The sequence below is a fragment of the Thalia democratica genome, chromosome 3 (assembly GCF_965202585.1).
Source record: "Thalia democratica chromosome 3, ktThaDemo2.hap1.1, whole genome shotgun sequence".
NCBI classification, from domain to species: domain Eukaryota; kingdom Metazoa; phylum Chordata; class Thaliacea; order Salpida; family Salpidae; genus Thalia; species Thalia democratica.
Genome location: NC_139167.1, coordinates 8,761,732 through 8,789,458, shown reverse-complemented (window position 1 = coordinate 8,789,458; position 27,727 = coordinate 8,761,732). Strand labels below are relative to the sequence as shown.

At 22.5% G+C, this 27,727-nt stretch overlaps 2 protein-coding genes across 2 annotated transcripts; both read left to right on the top strand.

Annotated features, from left to right (window-relative positions):
- The first annotated feature begins 879 nt into the window (after positions 1-879).
- Positions 880-1,526, top strand: LOC145832066 (uncharacterized). The gene is made up of 2 exons (XM_082939426.1): positions 880-1,118; positions 1,202-1,526. Exons 1-2 carry the CDS (start codon positions 880-882, stop codon positions 1,524-1,526), a joined length of 564 nt encoding a protein of 187 aa, XP_082795552.1.
- A 2,014-nt stretch (positions 1,527-3,540) lies between these two features.
- Positions 3,541-6,516, top strand: LOC145832065 (uncharacterized). The gene is made up of 3 exons (XM_082939425.1): positions 3,541-3,779; positions 3,863-4,123; positions 6,228-6,516. Exons 1-3 carry the CDS (start codon positions 3,541-3,543, stop codon positions 6,514-6,516), a joined length of 789 nt encoding a protein of 262 aa, XP_082795551.1.
- The last annotated feature ends 21,211 nt before the right edge of the window (positions 6,517-27,727 follow it).

Sequence of the window (27,727 nt, the reverse complement as noted above, 5' to 3'; positions counted from 1 at the left end):
CTAAAAAATTTTTAATGATTTACAAAGCTCTTAAAAACTAAATTCACTTATTTTTTACCGTTTATGCAAAAACTTGAGTAATTTTGTAGTTAATCTATAACAGTAAAAAATAACAAACAGGAATATTTTAAATTATAACAAATTTTGTGATAATAATTTTATTTTTTATTTTTTCTTTGCCATGCCATATACAGGTTGCTTTCAGTACTAATTTCAGTATTTTAATTATAATACTAACAGCTATACCTTGTAAACGAATTTGTAAGTATAGATTTTCTTTATTATGATTTACAATTTTATAAGACGTTATACTATAAACTAGTACTTTTGATTATTTCTCATATATTGAAAAAAAATCATTGACTATGTTTTTGTCAATAAAACATTTCGAAAAAAAAAACAACTCAATTTTTTTATCAAATATGTTAAATAAGAGATTATTACTCTAACGATACCCTACTAACGATATTTCAGGATATACTACAACACTTCAGTTGAGTATATTTTAATGTTCATAAACATTCTTTTTGTGTCAATCAGTTGAGCAAAGTTCTTCGATAATAAAAGAAAATAATGCTTCTTCTAAAATACTTGTAAAATAGATTTAAAATTTTAAAATATACTTTTTTTTTGATTCGTTTAAGTAAATTTATAGAAGTAAAAGCTTTTACACTATAGAGAATTTTTCCTAAAATATTAAAGATCAAAGTAATTTGTTTTAAAAGTGTGTCAATTTTAAAATGCAATAGTATACTATTGCTTCGAGTAAGGGCTGTATCAATAACATTCAAGATTTTATATATTTTAAGTAACTTTTGTAGCGTTTAAATTCATCAACTAATTTTTCAAAGTTTATGATTATTTAGCATTTGATCTACAATGAATTTGCAAGGTAATCATAAAAGACAAATTTGTGTAACTTGTGGAAAATATTTTACATCAAAGTCAGAATTGGTTAGACATGAAAGAGTACATACTGGAGAAAAACCTTACTGTTGTGATAATTGTGATAAAATTTTCACACAAAAAAGTAGTTTAAAAACACATCAACTTACTCATTCTGGTTTAAAGATTTATCAATGTGATGTTTGCAAAAGGTGTTTTGCACAGAGAAGTAAGTTAAAACGCAATGCTGTAGTTCATACTGATGATCAACCATTTAATTTAGATATGTGTGACAAAAGCTTACCCTGAAAAGAAGCTTGACAAGACATATGGTTATACATAGTGGTAGAAAAGATTTTCATTGCTATGTTTGTTTGAAGAAGTTTGCAAGAAATGATCATATAAAATCTCATATGTTAACTCACACCAAAGAGAAACCATATAAGTGTGACATCTGCAAGAAGAAGTTTTCTCGAAAATCTAGTTTAAACGTACATATAAGAGTTCACACTGGAGATAGACCATTTGGATGTGATGTTTGTGGAAGAAGATTTACTTATAGTTTAAGTAGAAATAAGCACTTGAAAATTCATAAACAAAGGGAAAAGATCCTATTCCTAATGACTGAACCTTTTATTTAATAATGAATATATTGTATAAAAGATTGTTACTTATTTAAAGTATTATCAATAGCTGTTTAATATATTAATCTGTGAGCTGATATTTGATTTACATAGGCTAAGTTTGGAATAGTATATTAACTAGAGTTTTTACATGATTATGTTAGCAAAACTAAATTGTGTTATGAAAACAAAATAGTTCCTTGATCTAAATTAATATAAAACTTTTTATTGAATAGTTTCATTTGTATCTATAAAGTTTGTTTGTAAGTTATTTTTCTGCTTCACTTTCAGTGTCATTTAAACTTATTTAATGTTGTAGTTTTAGATCCTGCTTAAACTTGATATACAAATATATACCTTGGTGATCAGTTAATGAATTAAATGTACATCTGTAATAAATAGTTTAAAACTATCTTAATACGTATTTTTACTTGTAAATGTATGTTAGTTTCTTAAGTTCTTACGTTATTTCCTTAAAATGTTAAATATTACTTTTTTGACTTTAGAAAACTTATTTGTACTTTTATACGTAATCTAAAAGGGTAAATTAAACAGCTAGTTTAAACTTTATTTTTAAATCATATATGTAGCTATAAAATCACAGTTTTTTATTTAAGATATTTTAAAGACAATAAATATCTTGTAATCATTAAACTAATGTAAGCAATTTATAATTTTTATTTTGTATATGTTTGTCTTGATTAAAATTAAAAGACTAATATTTCTACATAATTGAGAAATTCGAATGCTTTAAGTGCTTGTTGTAATAAAAATTAAGATTGACTCGCTACAGTTTCCAGAAAACTTTTTACATTTTTATTTAGTACACACAATGTTTCAATTATAAAACTACTACGTTTTGCAGTTTGTCATGATTTTTAAATAAATGTTCAAAGAACAAATTCTTTAAACTTCTAAACAATTTTATTAAACCAGTCTATTTTATAACTTTAGATTCAATCGGACATAAAAACAAATTTTGATAATTCGAGAAATAAAAACTTCTTTTTAACATTATGTTTTTATTCTTATACTAATGTCAGTTTTCGCTATCTGTATTTGTTAAATTGATTATAAAATACAAGTTTAAGAAAATATATTTAACATGTTTTACTTTGTAAGTTTTAGATGGTTAAAAAGTAAATTATTTTATCTAAAAAATTTTTAATGATTTACAAAGCTCTTAAAAACTAAATTCACTTATTTATTACCGTTTATGCAAAAACTTGAGTAATTTTGTAGTTAATCTATAACAGTAAAAAATAACAAACAGGAATATTTTAAATTATAACAAATTTTGTGATAATAATTTTATTTTTTATTTTTTCTTTGCCATGCCATATACAGGTTGCTTTCAGTACTAATTTCAGTATTTTAATTATAATACTAACAGCTATACCTTGTAAAAGAATTTGTAAGTATAGATTTTCTTTATTATGATTTACAATTTTATAAGACGTTATACTATAAACTAGTACTTTTGATTATTTCTCATATATTGAAAAAAAATCATTGACTATGTTTTTGTCAATAAAACATTTCGAAAAAAAAAACAACTCAATTTTTTTATCAAATATGTTAAATAAGAGATTATTACTCTAACGATACCCTACTAACGATATTTCAGGATATACTACAACACTTCAGTTGAGTATATTTTAATGTTCATAAACATTCTTTTTGTGTCAATCAGTTGAGCAAAGTTCTTCGATAATAAAAGAAAATAATGCTTCTTCTAAAATACTTGTAAAATAGATTTAAAATTTTAAAATATACTTTTTTTTTGATTCGTTTAAGTAAATTTATAGAAGTAAAAGCTTTTACACTATAGAGAATTTTTCCTAAAATATTAAAGATCAAAGTAATTTGTTTTAAAAGTGTGTCAATTTTAAAATGCAATAGTATACTATTGCTTCGAGTAAGGGCTGTATCAATAACATTCAAGATTTTATATATTTTAAGTAACTTTTGTAGCGTTTAAATTCATCAACTAATTTTTCAAAGTTTATGATTATTTAGCATTTGATCTACAATGAATTTGCAAGGTAATCATAAAAGACAAATTTGTGTAACTTGTGGAAAATATTTTACATCAAAGTCAGAATTGGTTAGACATGAAAGAGTACATACTGGAGAAAAACCTTACTGTTGTGATAATTGTGATAAAATTTTCACACAAAAAAGTAGTTTAAAAACACATCAACTTACTCATTCTGGTTTAAAGATTTATCAATGTGATGTTTGCAAAAGGTGTTTTGCACAGAGAAGTAAGTTAAAACGCAATGCTGTAGTTCATACTGATGATCAACCATTTAATTTAGATATGTGTGACAAAAGCTTACCCTGAAAAGAAGCTTGACAAGACATATGGTTATACATAGTGGTAGAAAAGATTTTCATTGCTATGTTTGTTTGAAGAAGTTTGCAAGAAATGATCATATAAAATCTCATATGTTAACTCACACCAAAGAGAAACCATATAAGTGTGACATCTGCAAGAAGAAGTTTTCTCGAAAATCTAGTTTAAACGTACATATAAGAGTTCACACTGGAGATAGACCATTTGGATGTGATGTTTGTGGAAGAAGATTTACTTATAGTTTAAGTAGAAATAAGCACTTGAAAATTCATAAACAAAGGGAAAAGATCCTATTCCTAATGACTGAACCTTTTATTTAATAATGAATATATTGTATAAAAGATTGTTACTTATTTAAAGTATTATCAATAGCTGTTTAATATATTAATCTGTGAGCTGATATTTGATTTACATAGGCTAAGTTTGGAATAGTATATTAACTAGAGTTTTTACATGATTATGTTAGCAAAACTAAATTGTGTTATGAAAACAAAATAGTTCCTTGATCTAAATTAATATAAAACTTTTTATTGAATAGTTTCATTTGTATCTATAAAGTTTGTTTGTAAGTTATTTTTCTGCTTCACTTTCAGTGTCATTTAAACTTATTTAATGTTGTAGTTTTAGATCCTGCTTAAACTTGATATACAAATATATACCTTGGTGATCAGTTAATGAATTAAATGTACATCTGTAATAAATAGTTTAAAACTATCTTAATACGTATTTTTACTTGTAAATGTATGTTAGTTTCTTAAGTTCTTACGTTATTTCCTTAAAATGTTAAATATTACTTTTTTGACTTTAGAAAACTTATTTGTACTTTTATACGTAATCTAAAAGGGTAAATTAAACAGCTAGTTTAAACTTTATTTTTAAATCATATATGTAGCTATAAAATCACAGTTTTTTATTTAAGATATTTTAAAGACAATAAATATCTTGTAATCATTAAACTAATGTAAGCAATTTATAATTTTTATTTTGTATATGTTTGTCTTGATTAAAATTAAAAGACTAATATTTCTACATAATTGAGAAATTCGAATGCTTTAAGTGCTTGTTGTAATAAAAATTAAGATTGACTCGCTACAGTTTCCAGAAAACTTTTTACATTTTTATTTAGTACACACAATGTTTCAATTATAAAACTACTACGTTTTGCAGTTTGTCATGATTTTTAAATAAATGTTCAAAGAACAAATTCTTTAAACTTCTAAACAATTTTATTAAACCAGTCTATTTTATAACTTTAGATTCAATCGGACATAAAAACAAATTTTGATAATTCGAGAAATAAAAACTTCTTTTTAACATTATGTTTTTATTCTTATACTAATGTCAGTTTTCGCTATCTGTATTTGTTAAATTGATTATAAAATACAAGTTTAAGAAAATATATTTAACATGTTTTACTTTGTAAGTTTTAGATGGTTAAAAAGTAAATTATTTTATCTAAAAAATTTTTAATGATTTACAAAGCTCTTAAAAACTAAATTCACTTATTTATTACCGTTTATGCAAAAACTTGAGTAATTTTGTAGTTAATCTATAACAGTAAAAAATAACAAACAGGAATATTTTAAATTATAACAAATTTTGTGATAATAATTTTATTTTTTATTTTTTCTTTGCCATGCCATATACAGGTTGCTTTCAGTACTAATTTCAGTATTTTAATTATAATACTAACAGCTATACCTTGTAAACGAATTTGTAAGTATAGATTTTCTTTATTATGATTTACAATTTTATAAGACGTTATACTATAAACTAGTACTTTTGATTATTTCTCATATATTGAAAAAAAATCATTGACTATGTTTTTGTCAATAAAACATTTCGAAAAAAAAAACAACTCAATTTTTTTATCAAATATGTTAAATAAGAGATTATTACTCTAACGATACCCTACTAACGATATTTCAGGATATACTACAACACTTCAGTTGAGTATATTTTAATGTTCATAAACATTCTTTTTGTGTCAATCAGTTGAGCAAAGTTCTTCGATAATAAAAGAAAATAATGCTTCTTCTAAAATACTTGTAAAATAGATTTAAAATTTTAAAATATACTTTTTTTTTGATTCGTTTAAGTAAATTTATAGAAGTAAAAGCTTTTACACTATAGAGAATTTTTCCTAAAATATTAAAGATCAAAGTAATTTGTTTTAAAAGTGTGTCAATTTTAAAATGCAATAGTATACTATTGCTTCGAGTAAGGGCTGTATCAATAACATTCAAGATTTTATATATTTTAAGTAACTTTTGTAGCGTTTAAATTCATCAACTAATTTTTCAAAGTTTATGATTATTTAGCATTTGATCTACAATGAATTTGCAAGGTAATCATTAAAGACAAATTTGTGTAACTTGTGGAAAATATTTTACATCAAAGTCAGAATTGGTTAGACATGAAAGAGTACATACTGGAGAAAAACCTTACTGTTGTGATAATTGTGATAAAATTTTCACACAAAAAAGTAGTTTAAAAACACATCAACTTACTCATTCTGGTTTAAAGATTTATCAATGTGATGTTTGCAAAAGGTGTTTTGCACAGAGAAGTAAGTTAAAACGCAATGCTGTAGTTCATACTGATGATCAACCATTTAATTTAGATATGTGTGACAAAAGCTTACCCTGAAAAGAAGCTTGACAAGACATATGGTTATACATAGTGGTAGAAAAGATTTTCATTGCTATGTTTGTTTGAAGAAGTTTGCAAGAAATGATCATATAAAATCTCATATGTTAACTCACACCAAAGAGAAACCATATAAGTGTGACATCTGCAAGAAGAAGTTTTCTCGAAAATCTAGTTTAAACGTACATATAAGAGTTCACACTGGAGATAGACCATTTGGATGTGATGTTTGTGGAAGAAGATTTACTTATAGTTTAAGTAGAAATAAGCACTTGAAAATTCATAAACAAAGGGAAAAGATCCTATTCCTAATGACTGAACCTTTTATTTAATAATGAATATATTGTATAAAAGATTGTTACTTATTTAAAGTATTATCAATAGCTGTTTAATATATTAATCTGTGAGCTGATATTTGATTTACATAGGCTAAGTTTGGAATAGTATATTAACTAGAGTTTTTACATGATTATGTTAGCAAAACTAAATTGTGTTATGAAAACAAAATAGTTCCTTGATCTAAATTAATATAAAACTTTTTATTGAATAGTTTCATTTGTATCTATAAAGTTTGTTTGTAAGTTATTTTTCTGCTTCACTTTCAGTGTCATTTAAACTTATTTAATGTTGTAGTTTTAGATCCTGCTTAAACTTGATATACAAATATATACCTTGGTGATCAGTTAATGAATTAAATGTACATCTGTAATAAATAGTTTAAAACTATCTTAATACGTATTTTTACTTGTAAATGTATGTTAGTTTCTTAAGTTCTTACGTTATTTCCTTAAAATGTTAAATATTACTTTTTTGACTTTAGAAAACTTATTTGTACTTTTATACGTAATCTAAAAGGGTAAATTAAACAGCTAGTTTAAACTTTATTTTTAAATCATATATGTAGCTATAAAATCACAGTTTTTTATTTAAGATATTTTAAAGACAATAAATATCTTGTAATCATTAAACTAATGTAAGCAATTTATAATTTTTATTTTGTATATGTTTGTCTTGATTAAAATTAAAAGACTAATATTTCTACATAATTGAGAAATTCGAATGCTTTAAGTGCTTGTTGTAATAAAAATTAAGATTGACTCGCTAGTTGACAGAGCAAATGTTTGTCATTACGCTGAAGTTGTATTAATATATTTGAATTAATACAATGGAAATCTATTATGAAAATTTTTTCATTTCTACTTTTAAATTCACTCTAGTAAACACAATGCTTATTAGTTAACACAGATCTTAAAGATTTTTTTATTTTTAGGTATATTTTTAAAAAGTTCTTTAAGTTATTAAAGTAGTCTAAGGTATTATAAAATGCTATACAAAAGCGATCCATCAATATTTAATTATCTAATACAATTAAAAAACTTTAAATAAAGGTAGATTACATATATTAATGGCAAAAAATAAGATTTACTATTTTCATTTGAAGATATGAAAAAAACAGCCGAGTAGATGGGTCAAATAAACTACTTTCAAATTTATTAAATTTTAAACTAAAAGTTGTTTAAATTAGGTAGTTATGCTTATGTTTAATAAAACTATTAGCTTTTTTTAGTTTTAAAATAAAGGTTTAAAGAGTTTTTTATGTTTTTTAGCGTTTATTTTTTCAATAACAAGCTAAAATAATGTAGAAAATATGTTATAGTTCATTAATTAATTTGTTACAGTTAGATGTTACTAGAAATATACATAAACAACTATTAAAGTTCCAAAAACTCAACATAAAAAAAAGTAAAGATTTTTTTGTTTTGATATATAACGGTACTTTATAAATCTTGATTTAAAAAAACTGTCGTAAACTAAAATATATTTTGTACAGCTATTTAATGAAGAATTTGTTACAGGCTCCTCTAGTTTACTGTTTAAAAATTAATCTTAAATATCGTTCTTGAGTTTAATCAATCAAAAATCAAAAAAATATATAAAACACATTATATTAATGTATAAAAAAACTACTTTTATTTAAGCTCTTTTTCGAGCTATTTTGATCACACTTTGATAATGATTGATAAGATCGATAGATACAGTACCTAATAAGTTTTGTTTCACTATTTTAAAAGTTAAATCTAACATTTTATTAATTTTTTATTTACAATTGCAAGAAACCACAATAATACTAGTATTCTTTTTGCGTTGAAGATTTTTATTTTATTTAATAAATTTTATACTTAGTTTCTAAACCTAAATATTGTTTAAGTTCGCTTTGATGTCATATAACTTTACTCACGAACTTTAATTTTCAATTTAGAAACTAAAAACGCCAGTCTCAATGTCTTAGATGTTCTGTCACCTGTAATTGTCAAGTTATGTGGCTGAAGATATTTTTAACTTTTATATAATAGAAAAACTTTTTAATTCAATTCAGTTCACTTTTGTTATTTATTTTTTAAAAATTTCATATTTTTTATATGACAGTTTCAATGCATCAAATTGATTTTCAAAGGTTATAGTAACTTAGAAAGAAGTTACAATTTTAAAATTTCAAAAGTAATTGAGAGTTATTGAGAAATACAGTACTTTACCCATACTAAAACAATACTAAATCTGTAAAAAAGCTGTATTAAAATTGAGAAACTTAAAAATATGTTTTTTTCGATCAAAAAAATATTGTATAACATATTTAATTAATTAACAATTTTGTAGCATTTTCTTTACTGAATTTTTCTGACATGTGTTTATTTATAATAATCTTTGTAATTAAAGACGTTTTCAATTTATTTTATTCATATTCAATATATTTTATTACACAAAGCTTTTCAAAACAATATGAGTTTCTTTGTCAAGTGATAACTTTTAAATGAAATTTGAAAAAAAAATATTTAAATGAATAGCTTAAAAAAAAACTTTAAATTATGACGTATGAATAAATTCAAATAAATACAAAAATTAGAGATTCAACAATTAAAACTAAAGTTTAGTATTTTTATTAATAAACTTGCGTATTTAAATTACTAGCTAATTTAATTACGCAAGTAGCATTAAATGGAAAAAAAAAATTAATAATCTATTATATTATATCTATTATATGAACAATCATTTGATTGAATAAAACTTTCGGAATAAAAAAAAATATTCAATCTCTAAAGTACCTTCAACAAGAAATTATTTTTGTACAAGACGTTTGGTATTTAAGCTAAAGATCTTCTTTGGTTAAAGGTATTTAGATCATATTTAAAAACTTTAACTTACTTTTAAAGAACTTAAGTTATTAAAATTTCAGTTGATAATACAGTCTTTTGATAAGTTTAATAAAGTTGTGATACATATATGTGCATTACAGTTTATTAATTGATTAAACTAGATATTGCAAATAACTTCGCCTAGTAAATATAGTTTTATTGAAAGTTAAGCAGTGAATATATTTTATAAACATTTTGATTAAACTAGTTTATTAAAAAATTCATATTTAGAATTTTAAGATGTATGTGCTAAAACTATATAAAAATTCAAGGAATTAATTAATGAATTAAATTAATAAATTTATTAATTAAATAAATTTAAAATTGTTTTTTACAGTTACTTGGTTTTTTAAATGTACTGTTTGATAGAAATCGAAACTTCTAGTTGAATTAATTTCAATCTATGGATATTTTGTACTTTATTTCAATTTTCGTAAAACATCATCAATAAGAACAGTTGAAGTTTTCTGTGACATCTTTTTACTAATTAGTTTGGATTTAATATAATTGAGCTAGTGGTAGATCTTTTTATGGGTATCCTTTTAAGGGTGTCCTAGTTGCAGCAATTTATTTTGCAAATTTTGCTGAGTTGTTTAATTTATGTATTTAAGTGACGTCATCAAAATACTGGGAAAATTTTTCATTCTCTAAATAAAGCAAAAACGTAGAAGCAATCAAATCAGATTCTAAATGCTTACACAGTAAATCAAAAAATTTTTTTTTACTAGAAACTTATTTATGGTGTTTTATATTGTTTCAAACACTATAAAAATGTTTAAAAAGATGTCTATTAGCTTATATTAAAACTTTATATGTATAAAAGCATATTTTTTAATTGTAAATTATAATATAACTTTAATATTTGTGGCCAGGCTTTTGAAATTCAAACATAACTTAAATTAAAAAACCTTGATTAGATTTACATAATAAAAATGGTTTAAATATGTGTTTTATTAGTATCATTTTATTAGTAGTTATTGTTGATATGTGATAGCCAAGTTTTGAAGTTAGTTGTTTATGTTACAAAAAATAAATAAAACAATCGAAAAATTTTGGCTTGGCCTCTTAATATATGTTATATTCTGTTACATAAATAGACATTTGTTAGTACAACTTATTAGTAAAAAAAAATTTTAAGCTAAATCAGAAAAAGACTGCAAATCTCAGAATTTTGACTGTATTTTAAATGCAGTTTTTATTGAGTTTTAGTTGTAACACTTTTAAACCAAGTATTTTTTTTCTAAAACAATTACTAAGCAAACAAAATAAAGCTATTTTTTAAAATTTTAAACATATGTCTGCTAATTTTAATTTTTATACATAAAACAAGTCTTTTTCACAACACAAATATATTTCAACAATTTTCTTCAGTGTGATTACAATTGTAACAAGGTAAAACAAATTTTAAACTTATATAGCCTTTTTAATTATATGAGAAATTATCAATCAATTAGTAAAAAAAAAAAAAAACCCTAAACTATAACAAAAAATTAAAAACAACAAGGAAAACATAATTAACTGTAACATTTAAAACAAAACAAAATTAGTCTAATTTAAACAAGGATAAAGAGTAATCAAACTCTCTTTGTTTGCATAATTCTGGCTTGTCTAAGTGAATATAATAATTCGTGTGAAGAAGTGAAGCTATTTATATTCACTTGGACAAGCCAGAATTATGCAAATAAAGAGAGTTTGATTACTCTTTATCCTTGTTTAAATTAGACTAATTTTGTTTTGTTTTAAATGTTACAGTTAATTATGTTTTCCTTGTTGTTTTTAATTTTTTGTTATAGTTTAGGGTTTTTTTTTTTACTAATTGATTGATAATTTCTCATATAATTAAAAAGGCTATATAAGTTTAAAATTTGTTTTACCTTGTTACAATTGTAATCACACTGAAGAAAATTGTTGAAATATATTTGTGTTGTGAAAAAGACTTGTTTTATGTATAAAGCTATTTTTGTCGATTTGTTAACATAATATATTAAAAGATATTTTGTAAACTTAATCCTCTAATATTCCAGAATTAGCAAAGTTGTTTTTAATCAAATTTTTTAAACAACTTTTTACCTCTAGTCTTTTTAAATTTTATTATTCATTTAAATTCGTACAAAAAAAGATTTAAAAGAAAACAAAGAACTCTTTTAATGATTAATAGTTTTTTTTCCTTTTTTAGATATTAAGCGTTTAGGATAAATTAATAAGAACAGTAAAACACAACGATTTGCATAAACAAAGTTATTTTAATAAACTCTAATTGTAGAGTTTTATATAGCTCTGCAAAAAAATATAAATCGAAAAATTTTACCAGGCAAGTTAGTTACAATAAAAATTAACAAAAGTCCTAAAGCATAATATAGTAAAAGCAGTATCTTTTATAAGTTACAAAACATGGATACCCATAAAAAGTTTTATAGCTGTGTTTAGTTTTTTTATAAGTATCTTTTTGAATGTTAACATTAAAACAGTCTTAAACAAGATTTCTAAGTTGTACAAGTGAAATACTAGTTTAAAACAAGATGTTTCGAACAAACTCAAAAAGAATACCCTTAAAAAGTTTTAAAGCTGTGTTTAGTCTTTTTATGGGTATCTTTTAGTATTTAAAATAAAATAGTTTAGAAAAAAACTTAGAAAAAACATTATGTTTGTAATTACTAGTTGAAGAAAAATAATTTTATTTAAGTATTTATATACTAAATACTTTTGTATGTGTGTTTGAATTAACTTTCATTTTAAAATTTACCAACCTTATTACAACTTTTACAAATAAATGTATTTATTGTTTACTTTAGCCAAATTTTATTAACTTTAAATTGCCAGGCCTTGAAAGTCTAAAATTTTATTTTATCTGATTAGAATATTATAAATGTTTTATATAATCAAATCAGAACTCGTATGAAAATTTTAATGACGCCATTTTAAAATTATTTGTAGAAATGTTTTTTACACACTTTTGAAAAACATTACTAAAAATTTAATTTTCTGTTTGGTTATATTTTTGTTTAACGTTTTATTTGTTTTGAAGGTAAATCACTACTACTTGAATTACAATAATAATGTGATGTAAAGAATATTGCGTAAATGTTGATTTTAACAAAGCTTACAAACTGCAAAATATTAACATTAAAGTTTTCGATCTACTTAAACTTCAAATTAAGTAAATCTTTACAAGAAATTCTTTATTAAGTCAAGTATCATTCTTGTACTAAAAAACTTCTATCAACAAATCAAAAAACTAGCCACTATCATCTTTTAAAATAAAAAACACTTTAAAAAATTATACTTACGAGCACAATAAATTCTAACACAACTTTTAATTAAGTTTTTCTAAATTAGATGCTAAACAGTAACATGTTTGTTGCTGTTATCAGTTTATAGGTTATATTTAAGGTTAGTCTAACATCTGGGTTAATTTCAATTTATAAAATGAAGATTTTAGGATTTTTTTAATTAAAATTTCAAATTTTTTTAGTAGGTAAAATAAGTTTTAAAATACACAAGTAATAATGCAGAAATAAGATGTAAGTAAGTAGCACTTATAATTTGAAAAAGTTGCACTACACTTCATGCTATACGAATTGTTAAACGTTAGAAGGTACATTCTCTTTTTTTTTGAGCATAACTTGGTTTTTTTATTATAACTCGAAAATTAAGCTGATCAATAATTTTAATATATTACTTAGGCATACTTATATTTAAATTTCTTTTTAGCAAATACTTTTAAAAATAATTAAATTAATAACTTTTTTAGACAATTTTTTTAAACCAAGTTTTTTGCTGACACAATAATATCTGCAAAACAATTTATTTAAGTATGGTCCTGTATTGTTTTATAAAATTATGCAACAAACTCTGACTTTACTAAATCGATAAAGATAAAGATCTTTTACCGTTTACGTTTGTTGAATCGCCTAAAGTTTTTACAGCTTATTAGCTGCACACAAACGTATTGAAAAAAAGTTCCAAGTTTTAATAATATAACTAATAGTTTATATTAAATGACTAGTTTGAATTTTGATTTTGTGACTGTGGATAATATTCAATCGTAAATAACTAATTAAATCTGTTTTAAAAAGTTTTAGAAAATAATTTAATCTTTTTAGTAAGCCACAGTTCTGTGGTAAAAATTGTTCAAAAGCAGCTAAAAAAATAAATAATATCTAATTGTTTTTATTCATAAAATAAGACTAGAGTTTGTGGTATGAAATATTGTTACGACAAAACTATAATTGTTTAAGTATTTTTCGACATTAGTTTTTATTTTAGTTTTTATAATTGATTAAAGTTTACAAATACTAACTAATTAAAGTGATTAAAAATTATTTTTTAACTTCTGTCTTAATCTTTTGCCTGAACCTGAATGAAATATATAGCTATGATATATGCAAATTAAACTTAAACATTAGTTAGGGTAGCTTTTTAATACTACAGTGTAATCATGTAACTTTTCTTAAACTTCTAAGTTTTATTTTTAATTTTATTACAACATAAAAAATTAGTCTAATTTATAAATATATATAACACCGCTTTTAAAACAACGAAATATTTTTTTAAATGTTGTGCTTATAGTAGAATTATTGAATAGAAAAAAAAACTTATATCAACATATTCATTAATTATTTTTAATATGTAGCATTTATTGATAATAATTATTTAATCATCACTTTAATAGTTTCATTAAAACAGATGTTTTCTGAATTGGTAGCTTTTGTTATTTTAAAAACTTAAATAATTATTTGTGCATTAGGTATTCTTTCTAAATCAGGATTTCCTAAAGTGGGCAGCACAAAAAAAAAGGTCTTAGGTGTTTTAAATGGTAGTCTTGTTGGAGAAGCAAAATCCTTTTAAATTTCTTGAAAAGGGCAACTTAAAAAAAAAAGTTTTGAAAATCCTGTCTTAAAATAATACTATACTTTAAAACTAGTTTAACAAAAACAATTTTAAGAAAAAAGTTATATTATTTGAACAGCAAACATAAAACAAACCTTTAACCTTAGCTAAGTCTTTGTAATTTATAAAAAACTCAAAACATGTGTCACAATATAAAAGAATTAGCAGTGTTATGCTGTAGAATTACCCCAAGCTACATGCATAATTGTTTTTTAAGCTCTGTTTAAACCTAATTGTGAGTGAAAAGGTTTATTGACCTGTGTACATACTGTTTTTCGAACACACAATAGTAAACTCATTGAAAATAGTTTTTATCATTGTTTTCGTTAACATTCCATAAGTTGTTTGATAATTATGTGTTAATTATGTGTGATAATTATCTGTCAACAACAAGTTTACTTTTTAATACAAAAAGCAATTATAGCATTCGGACTTTTCAACTGTAATAAAATATTCGTTATTTCGAATCTAAAGAAAATAAGTATTTTAGCATTTTAAATGAAGAGCTTATACATTGCTTATAATATTTGAAAGACTAATACAATCAACCTTAAATAAACTAAAATATATTTTTTGTCTTGAAAATATTTTAAAACAAAATTTTATAATAAAAGTATAATATAATTTAGGAATTGATTTACTCTATTGGAATACAGAATGTAACGAAAATTATTTTTTCTAAAATTAAAGATTTTATATTTTTCTTCTAAATAGAATACTGAAAATTTCACAATCTAACTAACAGTTATATTTGTAAATATACAGATTTTATTTAATTTATAATTTTTATTGACATATACTAATGTGCAAAATTTTTATAAGTTGACTAGCAAAGTGTTTAAAATATTTTGATAATTAGTTGAAGCTGCACTTCTTAAAATAAATATATAAAAAACTTTAATGACTCTAACCTACCGCAGACAAACACTAAATAAGTTCTTTATAAATTCAGAATTATTTAGAAGATAAAAAGATACGGATGTAAATATTGAAAAAAGTATTGTATAAAGTTAAATTAAGGAAGCATTTTGTTTTACTAAAATGTTTTAGTTTTGCCGATGTAAAAACCTAATTAAGATATTAATTAAAACTTAGGCAATATAATTCATATATCTTCTCACAAAATTTTATATAAAATAGCAATTTTAAATTTTCGAATTAGTAACAAACTATTTACAATATTTTTCTTGTTAGATGTTTATCAAGTCATTAAAAGTAAGCACTTTTTATTGTAAATGAATTCTCAAATGACTGTCTCTATGTGAACTTTGTGTGAATCTTCTTCCACAAACATCACATCCAAATGGTCTATCTCTAGTATGAATTCTAATATGAGTGTTTAAATGATTTTTAAGTAAAAACTTTTTCTTGCAAACTTCACATTCATGAGGCTTTTCTTTATTATGAGTCAACATGTGTTGATTCAGATTATTCTTTTGCTTAAACTTTTTCTCACAAACTTCACACTGAAAATCTTTTCTATCACTATGAACCAACATGTGTATTTTCAAGTTGGTTTTACGAGAAAAACACTTACCACGATGTTCACATTTAAATGGTTTATCATCAATGTGAATTGTTGCATGGAGTTTTAAATGACATCTTCGTGCAAAACATTTTTTACAAACATCACATTCATAAATCTTCAAACCAGAATGAGTAAGTTGATGTCTATTCAAAGTACCTTTTTGTGTGAAACTTTTATCACAAACATCACAACTATAGGGTTTTTCACCAGTATGAGTTCTTTTATGCATAACCAATGATGACTTCGATGTAAAATATATTCCACAAGTTACACAAATTTGTCTTTTATATTCAACTTGCATATTCATTGTGGAAAAATGCTTAATAATCATAAACTTTCTAAAATTTGTTGATAAATTTGAATTCTACAAAGGCTACTTAGATATATAAAATAAAGATTGTTATTTATGCAGCTAATACTCTAAGTAATATTAAACTATTGCATTTTAAAATTTTAAAACAAATTACTTTGATCTTTAATTTTCTAGGATAAATTTTCTATATTTTAAAAGCTTTTACTGTTTGAAAATTACTTAAATGATTCAAAAAAAAAATATATTTTGAAATTTTAAATACTTTTTACACTTATTTTAAAAACAGCATTATTATCTAATATTATCAATGAACTTTGTTCAACTGATTGACAAATAAAAATGTGTGTGAAGCATTTAAATATACTGAACTGAAGTATTTTAGTATATCCTGAAATATCGATAGTAGGTAAGTTTTATGTTTAATAATAGTCAATGAAACTTAAACATAATATGTGAATGAATCAAAAGTACAACTTTGATAATTAAGTACAACATCTAATAAAATTGTAATACCATAATAAAAAAAATACATACTTACAAATTATTTTACATGGTATAGATGTTGGTATTATAAACAAAATACTGAATTTGATAGAAAAAGCAATCTATATATTGGCATGGCACAGAAATACAAAAAAAAATTGTACTACTAAGTATGTTATAGTTAAAATATACTAATTGTTTTTTTTTTACTGTTATAGGTTGAGTACAAAAATACTCAAGAATTTGCAAATTTGGTAATAGTTAAGGGATTTTGTTTTTTACGAGCTTTGCAAAACATCAAAAAATTGTTGGATAAAATTATTTATTTTTTAGGCATCTAAAACTTACAAAGTAAGAAACATGTTAAACATATTTACTTAAACTTGTATTTTAGATTCAAATCAATAAACACAGATAAATAAAACTTAGATTTGTATAAGAATAAAAACATAACGTTAAAAAGAAGTTTTTGTTTGTCAAGTTCTGAACAGCTGTCCGATTAATAAGTAGACTAAAACTATGAAGTAGACTAATTTAACAAAGTGGTTTAGAAATTTAAAGAAATTAATATTTGAACATTTTGTATTAAACTCACGACAGTACACACAAAATAAACTTTATAGCAAGATAACTATTTACTTTTTAATTTAATACACACAATGTTTCAGTTATAAAACATTGTGTGTATTAAATTAAAAAGTAAATAGTTATCTGGCTATAAAGGTTATTTACATTTGTGGTCAAAGTAGTACTTTGTGTTGGGTGTTCGTAAACTTTGAATATATAAAATTTAAGTTAGAATTTTTTTTTCGGGTGTACAAGTTTTTAGGGTTGTAGTTTTACCATTTTATACAAATCAAACATTGATAATAGTTTTGGTAATCAGTTTTAGTCCGTTTTTATAAAAGTTAGACTGATCAGAACAGATTAAAAAATTTATATTGTGTAACATAATAATACACAATTAAACATAACTGATGATATACTGTTAAATTAAAAACATCTTTCTTTCTTATAAATACTTTGTACATTAACTTATCTTAGTACTAACATCCTTAAAAACAAGAAAATAATAATAAAATATTATTTTACTAACAATCTTAAAGTCATTAAAAAGCTAAAGAAACTAAAATTAAAATCAATATTTACTAATAACAATTGAATAAAACTAAAACTAATTTAAGTTAATAAAATGAAATACAAAAACTTATTATCGTTAAAAATTGTAAAATTAAATTATTCTGCAAACAGTAGCCACATATTAAATCAATTTTATAAAAAATAACTACTAACTTAAAAACTTTGTTTTTCTTTTCTTTTATTAACATAGGTAGTAAATACACTTATCTAAATTAAATTTTTATTGTGATCAAAATTTAGGTTTGATTTTTTTTCTATGTTTTAGTAGTTAGTGAAAAAAATTTTAATCAAAACAAGTCTTTACTTTTTGCAAAACTTTGCAAAATGTTTCTAAATTTCTGTTGTACGTAAACGTTTAATTCTCGATATTTAAACTTGTATCAAAATACTAATTGAGTATCAACTTGATTTTCAAAATTATTTTGTTACAAACTATAATAAAGTAAAGTTCTGAATGCTTTACCTCTAGCCAAGTTTAAATATTACGTTAAACTATTTATTTACTTTTTTGCATGCTTGTTAGTTTTTATACCATTTATGAGACTAATTTACTTAAGAAAAAGAAAAAAAACTTTCCTAAACATGAAGTTAAACTGTATCCGTGTAAAATGACTCGATAATCTAAAGAATTTATCGTACATCAGGTCATTAAACCAATTTTTAACACTTTATTTAACACTTTATTTAACATCAGACCCTTAGACTAAATTCATAAGCGCTTTATTATCGTTTAATATTTAATTATTACATTTTATATTTCAAAACAAAGTTAAAACAAAAGTTATATTAGGAAAAAAACAAATCACTACAACTCAATAAAAAAAAAAGACTAAAATATTGTTCTGAAAACCTTAAATTTTAGGCTTTTTTTAAACAATCTATAACTTTAAAGACTTAATTTAAAATAATATGAAATAATGAAAGTATTTGAGTTTTTATTATTACATATCAATCCGGCATACTTTAATTTAAAAAGTCATTAATTTATTTTTCAAGTTGACACTGTCAATTACAGTTTTTAAACTAGACATTTTAAGCAAATTTAATTCTTTTTATACAATTGTAAAATTCTTCAAATCATCGTTTCTGACCCGCAACGTTTTCAATAAAAAACAACAACTTAATTGTGAGTTTACTGCTTTATGTGAAAAAATTATTTAATCTTATATACGCTACAGTAAAATGTGCTGTGTATAATATCTGCGTATTATGTTATTTATTTGCTTTTCTTCATATAAATTTATTTGAATTTTAAAATCTCATACAAGCCCGTAAAGAACTTTATTGTAGTTAAGTTGAGTTAGAAAAAAAAGTTTGGATGTACAAGTTTTGCCAAGTTATACAAGTCAAAACATTGATAATAGTTGTGGTAATCAGTTTTAGTCCTTTTTTATAAAGGTTAGACTGATCAGAACAGATTAAAAAACTACTTTGTTTAACATAATAATACAAAATTAATATAACTGATGAGTTACTTTAGAATTATGAACAGCTTTTTTTTTTATTAATACTATGTACATAACCTTTATTTAGTACTAACACTCATAAAAGTAAGAAAACATTAAAACAAGTTTATTTTACTTATAATCCTAATAAGTATATATAATTATATTATTTTTAGCTTATATACTGAAATACGATAAATTAACCAATGAGGCATTTTGATAATTAGTTTATGCTGTACTTATAAAATAAATAAAAAACTTTAACAAATGTTCCAATCTACTTAAAACATAAAAGCAAACAGATAAAACTACTAAATAAAAGAATTATTTTAAATTAAACTGCAAAAAAAAATTGTTTTAATAAAAAAATTTAGTTTTGCATGAATAAATATTTTGAAATCCTAGTTAGTAAATTTATTCAAACTTAGCTAATATAAATCATATATCAGCTCAAAAGTAGTACATAATATAGCAATTTATAAATTGTTGAACAAATAATAACCTAAATAACATAATAATTATCTTAAAAAATAATAGTCATAATAAATATGAACTTTGTCAATGTTCATAAATTTTCAAATGTCTATTCCTATTAGAACTATGCCAAAATCTTTTACAACAAACATCACATCCAAATGGCCTATCTCCATTATGAATACTAATATGAGTGTTCAAATGATGTTTCAGAGAAAACTTTTTCTTGCAAACTTCACATTCATGAGGCTTTTCTTTAGTGTGAGTTAAAGAATGAGACTTCATGTTATCTTTTCTAGTGAACTTCTTATCACAAACGTTACACTGAAAATCTTTTTTACCGATATGTATCAACATGTGTCTTGTCAAGCTTATTTTCAGGGTAAACTTTTTCTCACACTGTTCACAATTAAATGGTTTATCATCAGTATGAACTATTGCATGTTGTTTTAATGTACTTCTTTGTATAAAACATTTCTTACAAACATCACATTGGTAAATTTTCATTCCAGAATGAGTAAGTTGGTGTGTTTTCAAATTACCTTTTTGTGTAAAACTTTTAGAGCACACATCACATCTGTAAGGTTTTTCACCAGTATGAATTCTTTCATGTCTAACCAACGCTGATTTCGACTCAAAATGTTTACCTCAAGTTACACAAAAATTTCTTTTATAATCACCTTCCAAATTCAAGGTAAAACAAATGCTTAATAATCAGAAAATTTCTAAAAGTTGTTAATTAATTAAATACTACAAAGGCTACTTGAAATACATAAAACATTTAAGATTTTAACAAATGTGTTTTTAAATCAGTACAAAATTAGACAATTTGCTTTGACCTTTAATTTTGGTTAGATAATTTTGAATAGTATATAATTTCACTACTAACATTGAACTTAATTATGTGTAATACAAAATAAAAACAAAACAAGTATCTATATTTAATAGCTTTTTAGTAAATTTACGATAAAATTTCTCTGTTTTTTTTTCTGTTAACAAAGAACTTTATTCGACCGATTATCAGTAAAATACTTTACGACACAATTAAATATATTCAACTGAAGTTATTTAGTAAATACAAAATAGATTAAGTAGATAAGTTTTACTTAGAATAATCCCTAATTTATTTTATTAATTTATTTTTTACTTTTCCTAAAAGTATATTCAACAAAAACAAGTTTAATCAAATTTAAATAAATCATGTGATTTATTTAAAAGTACAAGTTAGATAAATCAGCAAAAGATCTAAAAAATAATTTACCTTAAAAAGACTTTCATATTTACGAATTCCAATAGATAATGTACTACTTAGTATTATAATGACAGTTCTGAATTTTATTCTAAAAAAACATATATAAAAAGCATATTAAAACAAAAAATAATTAGATTAACTTAATTTAAAAAAAGTGTTAATTAAATTTGTTCTAATTTAAATATGTTTGTTTAGTATTTTTTTATGTTATTTACTCTTTTATGTTAAAGTTTAAAATAACTCAAGTATTTGTATAAAAGTATAAATACAAAGTGATCATGATACTATTAAAAGCTTTTAAAACTAAAATTTGTATTGTCATATTCTTATATAAAGGCAGACTACCTGAATACCGTTCATCTTTATAGACAGTAGATACAAAAATAAGATTTATTGAAATATTTTTGTATAACAAACACTAGATAGAAAAAAGGTAAATGGTTTTTCAGTTAAGACAGTGTTTCAATAATTAACTAATAAAACAAAGTTGTTTATAAAATAAAGTTTTTATTACAACACTTTTTGTTGTTGTATTCGAACAAATCTTAACAGGCCTAAGTAAGTTGTAGAACAATTTGTAAAAATTACTAAGATAAAACTAAACACTAATCTACTATATAACATTAATTTATTAATCAGCAATAATACAACACCTACGTCGGACTTACAATTAAATTTTTGACCAAAATATTATAGGTTTTATATAAAAATGTTACAAATGTAAAGGTTTACTTTTTAAAATTTGCTTATATCAAAATCGTTATAATCACGTGAATGACAATAACATCCAACTTAGAAAAAAGTTTTTACTGCTTATATTAAATTCCTACAAAGAATGGTTTAAAATATTGTAAAATAAACGATTTAGTAAATTGTAAACTATTAACGAAAAACGTCTGTTAAATTAGATTGAATAAACAAAAATATAAGAACTAAGGAAAAAAATTGCAATTATGTGTAGGATGAGAAATAAAAAACTAGGTAACAAAAATAAAATAAAATTATGTAAAGCTGATACTAAAATTACAACGTATACTATTTTTTAACCTAACACATTGAAACCATTATGTTTTAAAGTTACTAGAAGTTTAAAAAAACTTTACTGTTTTATAAAATTACTAAAACTATTTTTTTTTTGCATGAAATTCAGATTTAAACAAAAACAAAATAAGTAAGTAACGTTGGTTAAAAACGATCAGGTTAGAAGTGATCGGGTTAGAAATGATCGGGTTAGAAGTGATCGGGTTAGAAGTGATCGGGTTAAAAATGATAGCGAGTTAGGAATTATAGTAAACCAGTAAAAACAACTGATAACTAGGTAAAAAAAATGTCGCATCGTGTAATATATACCAAGCAATACAAGTTATTAAACGTTCAATAATATTTTGTGCAAAAAGCACAACTAAGCTTTATTTGGTATAAAACATAATAATTAGTGTGAATGTTAAATTAATTTTGCATAACATAAAAATTATATAACATTTTTTTTTATTTTATAACGGATAAAAATAAACGTTTAAAACAACCAATTATGTTATTTAACTATTTATAAAATTTTAGGTTTTTGTTTTTAATTTTTTAAGCTTAGCAGACAATTTAGATCAGGTTTAAAAACTTAATGTTTTTATATATTTTTTTACTTTAAAAGAGTAATTTTAGTAACTTTTCGAATATACTCTTTTTTTACTTTACTTAAATACATAAAAACATAGTTTGAAGTTGCCAGTACAAAACATTATTTGACTGCGTCTCAAACATAACTTTGTGCTGTTATTAGAATCAATTGTTCAGAATTTACAAGAAGTAATTTAGTTTGATTATTAGAGACCACAAAAATGTAGTAAAAATAACTCAGTTGTTCAAAACGTAATTGCTTCGAGATCTGGTTTGATTTATTTTGAAATGTTAATACAACGTATACTGGTAATCTAACTTGACGTCATTAAGATAAATTGAAAAATAAATTCTGACAAAAATTTAGTTTAAAAGTAATAAAAAAGTTTTTAAAGAAATATTTCTTTTTTAAGCTTTCAGTATATACTATAATTAAACATATAACTTTAAGTTTATAATCTTCTCCAAAAGTGTATTTATAATTGATTATAATATTTATTTCAGTGGCATTAGAACTAGACTTTCAATTGAATAATAATATTTTAATACCAAACATTTAATTCAATTAATAGCTTACTAAATAATTTTATACATTGTCTATAGTTTTAACTAACATAACAGTTTATTATTCCGATAAAATTTATTGTAGTAAAAATTTATGATTTTATTGTTAGTTTTAATTTATTTTATTAAAATAGTTTCTAATTTATAATAACAATTGTATTCATGGTGATATTATCATTTGTCTTATTTTCAGTACGTAAATTGAATTCCTGGAAGTATACAGCCAAATAATTAGCTATAAACTTCGCGCACTGCTCGCGAGTTTAGCTTATTTATACGTGAAGTTTACATTAAACACTTGGTATTACATTTAACTTTGTTAATTCCGGAAATAAATATTAGAAACCAAAAGCTTTAAATTTTGTTATGTATTTAAATTTTAAGTTAAAATTAGTTTAAAAGTGTAGTTTCAACACGGTAAAAAAGTATTAATAACAATTCAATCGTATAAAAAATTGTTTTTCACAGTTGTTTGTAGCTTTTAGAAAATTATTAAACAATAGTGAAGAGATTGTATTTTAAACATGTATGTAATCGATTTTGTTAAACTAAGTTCAAGTTGTGCAATAAATGTAATACTTTAAATAAGTACATTGCATTTTAAATTATTATATTTTTATAACTTTTAGAAATATAAATCATTTCATAATACTTATATTATGTCATTTTATTTTTACCAATAATCTTTAATTTATACTTAAAAAATAAATGCAATTTGTTTCAATAAACTATTCATATCTTTTGTTTCTAGAATTTTAAGCTACAATCTTGTGGCTACTATTTAACCATACACAGTCTTAAACTTATAAAAATCAGATTCAAATAATTGTACAATGTGTTAAAAAATTTATCAATAAACCAATGTTGAATCTTACTATAGCCTCTAATGAATAAGAAATTAGCTAAAACGGGATTAGAAAACATTTTAAGAAGTTTTCTTATAGTTATTAACTAAACTTATTTTGTTATCATTGTGTTACAATTGTATAGTGTTTGAATACTAAACTTTACTTAGTTTATATTTTTTTATACTTAATTTATAATTTTTGTTGGTATATTGTTTGCTTTGTAAATGATATAAAAACTTGTGTTTTTAGTTTCTGACACCATTTTTCTTATTTATACAGTCTTTAATTAAACTTTAAAAAAAACAACTATTTTATCTATCATTTTATTAGCTTTTAAATAGTTAGGTAGTCAAAACAAAACGTTAGCTACAAAATTGTTGTGGTAAATATATTTGGTAATAAAGTTGACACACAAACGCATAACTATATTAGTATTATATATTATATTATATTTTTTACATTAGTGATTAACAAGTAGTTGTTGTTGGTAACAATTCTATAAAGATATTAAAGTTTTAAATTTTAGTGTGCTTTGGATAAACTTAAATAAAATTTTATTATATTAAACTTTTTTAATAGTATTAAAAGAACACGGTTCCTAAACAAGGCATTATAAACTATTTTTGCTTAATTCTTATGATAAAATTAAGAAGTTAAGTTAAATTAAAAAGTCATTTACATGATTTTAAAAAGGTACTTTACATAACTTACCACGATTTATAGAGAAACTTTTTTTTTAGTTGAAACTATTTTTTTTGTTTTATGTGGTAGACAAAAATTATAAGAAATACAAATATAACTTTTATAAGTATGTAATAAAAAAACATGAACAAGATAGAGCAAATTTTTTTCAAACCTGAGAGTTTAGTTAAGCTTGCAATAGAAATAATTTATAAATAAATGTTATTTGTTCTGTTTAAACTATCAGTGATTAATGAAGTCATTTAGATTTACCCAGATAACTGTTCAACTTTCTCAAAGGGTTCTGTTTTTGTAAAGGAACTTAAATTTTAACCACAAAAATGTGGAAATAAACCAGAAGACTTATTATTTAATTTTAAAGCTGTTCAGTTTAACTCAATCTTTTTAAATTTTAATTTTAGTGTAACTAAGTATACTAGTTTTAAAGTATAGTTTTTAACTTAAAATATGTATGTATTTAATTTAAAAAGAACTTTTTTTTAACTATTTTTTAGTAAAAGGATTCCAAAACATAACAGTTATTTAAATTTAAGTTAAATGTTTTGGTTATAGAGGTATGTTGAGTAATATAATCTAATAATATTAGTTTAGTTAACAAACATCATAAACAAAACTACCAAATTGATTGCCACACTTGTGGGCTAAAACTTTAGTTTTTATTTTGTGCTAAGCAAGGAAATGTTTTAAAAATATACATACAGAAAACTAAATAATAAATTTGTATATAAAACTCAGCGACGTTACTAAGAAACTATTTAAATAAGCTGTTTAACTTTTTGGTTTCGACAATTAGTATTTGAAGTAAGTTATGTGTAGCTAAAATTAAAGTTTATTTGAGTTAAAAAAAAAAATTATAATATACGATGCTCATTTCAATTTGTTTTTAAAATATATGTTTTACACTATAAACTTATAATCCAAATAAAAACGATTTAAAACTTATCACTAACTTTCTATTAAAAATTAAACAAATATTGTTTTTTATTTTTTTATTTTTTCTTGAATCCTAAAAACCAATTTATGTAAAGTTATTTTAGTTGTTTTTGCATTTTAACTCCAAACTTAAAGGCTTTAAAAACTATCGAATAAAAATGTATAGATACAAAGAGATTTATAAATGCTATCTGTATTATTTTGTTAACTAGTCCATTCAAAAGAAACTATTGTTCTATACAATTAAAAGACGAAGTTAATTTATTTTTATCACTTAAAAAAGTTAAAGAAGTTTAATTTGAGCTAAATTTGTTATAGTTATAGACTTTTTTGCTCCCTAAACTAGTTAAGTATACCAAGAGCTTGAAAAGTTTTAAACAAAGTGCATTACTCAAAAGGTAAAATTTAAAAATATAGTTCATAATTTACCATTTAATTTAATATTTGTTTTAATTGTATAATGTCAAACCAAGTTACTAAGTTATTTTACTCTACATACTACTTTACTTTAAAATTTAATATATTATTGTTTTTTAAATCGTTTTAAATTAAAGTTTATATTTTCTTTTTATCAAGGTTTAAAAAAGACAAAACTGTTACATTATTTTAGTTATGTCGTAACTTATTTTTTCTTATCTAAATTTAAACAGTTTACAATAATTTAAAAAAAAAGTATTACAAAATATTCTTGTTGTTTTTATTTTGTATATTTTATATATTCGATGCTCCATTAAGAACTATAAGTTATTTTTTATATTTGTTATAAAACTGCAATTTTGAGTAAAGAAATAAAAAATTGAGATATTTTATAGGTAATTAAAAGTGATCAAACATATTTCAACACTTTTTTTATGTATTGTTGCTTAGTTTACTATCATTCTTAATTTTTTTTTAATTTTTTTTTGCGAAAACTTGTTTTTAACTTCTAGATAAGATATATTATTATACTAAGTTTTAAATTGTATTTTTATTTAAATAAAATACTTGAACTAATTTAATAGTTTTTAGAAAAAATACGAAAAACTACATATTAGTATAATTCGATAACTAAATTAATAATAAGTATTTGTTTTCGTTTTTTGAATGTGTTATTTATAATCTAGACTTGTTTTCTTTGGTATTTTTTTTTTATTGATTATAATTAAGTAGGTACAAGCATAATGGTAATTTGTATTTTAATTTGATTTCATAGTTTTTAACGTTGTTTATTTTAAAATTGTATAAATTAGAAAATTAAGTTTATATGAAGCAATTTTGACTCGAATTAATACTATCATAATATTAATAAATTGTTGGGAACTGCATAAAAAGGTGGTCACATTAGTAGTAACGCTTACCCTAATTCTAGTAAGTAGCTTAGCTAAATCTTGGCTTAAGGGAGATTTCTAATTAGAGTCCATGTTTCAGATTCAACTTTTTTTGAGATAACTCAATCACTTTTAAAAATCAAGACAAGCAAGCAATTTTAAATAATAAATTCATCAGCTATAAAATCTGTACAAATTAATAAAATTAAGAAAATGCGCAATTTATTCAAATATAAAACTTAGCAGTACAACAACTTAATTTAAACTAATTCTAATTAAATGTCAATAACAGCAAATAAAATTGCTTCATATAGTTCAAACTTAAAACTTGTGGTCAAAGAATCAGTGAGCTTGACTACAAACTTGTTATAAATGGGTTTAATTTCCAGCAACTTCTAAAAACCAAATATACAAACTTGAGGACCTAATACATCATAAACCTTAAGATAACAAAGAGAAAAAATAGTAGATAAAAATTTATTCTGTAAAATTTCAAAATAAAATAAAAGTTACAAAACAAAAAAAAA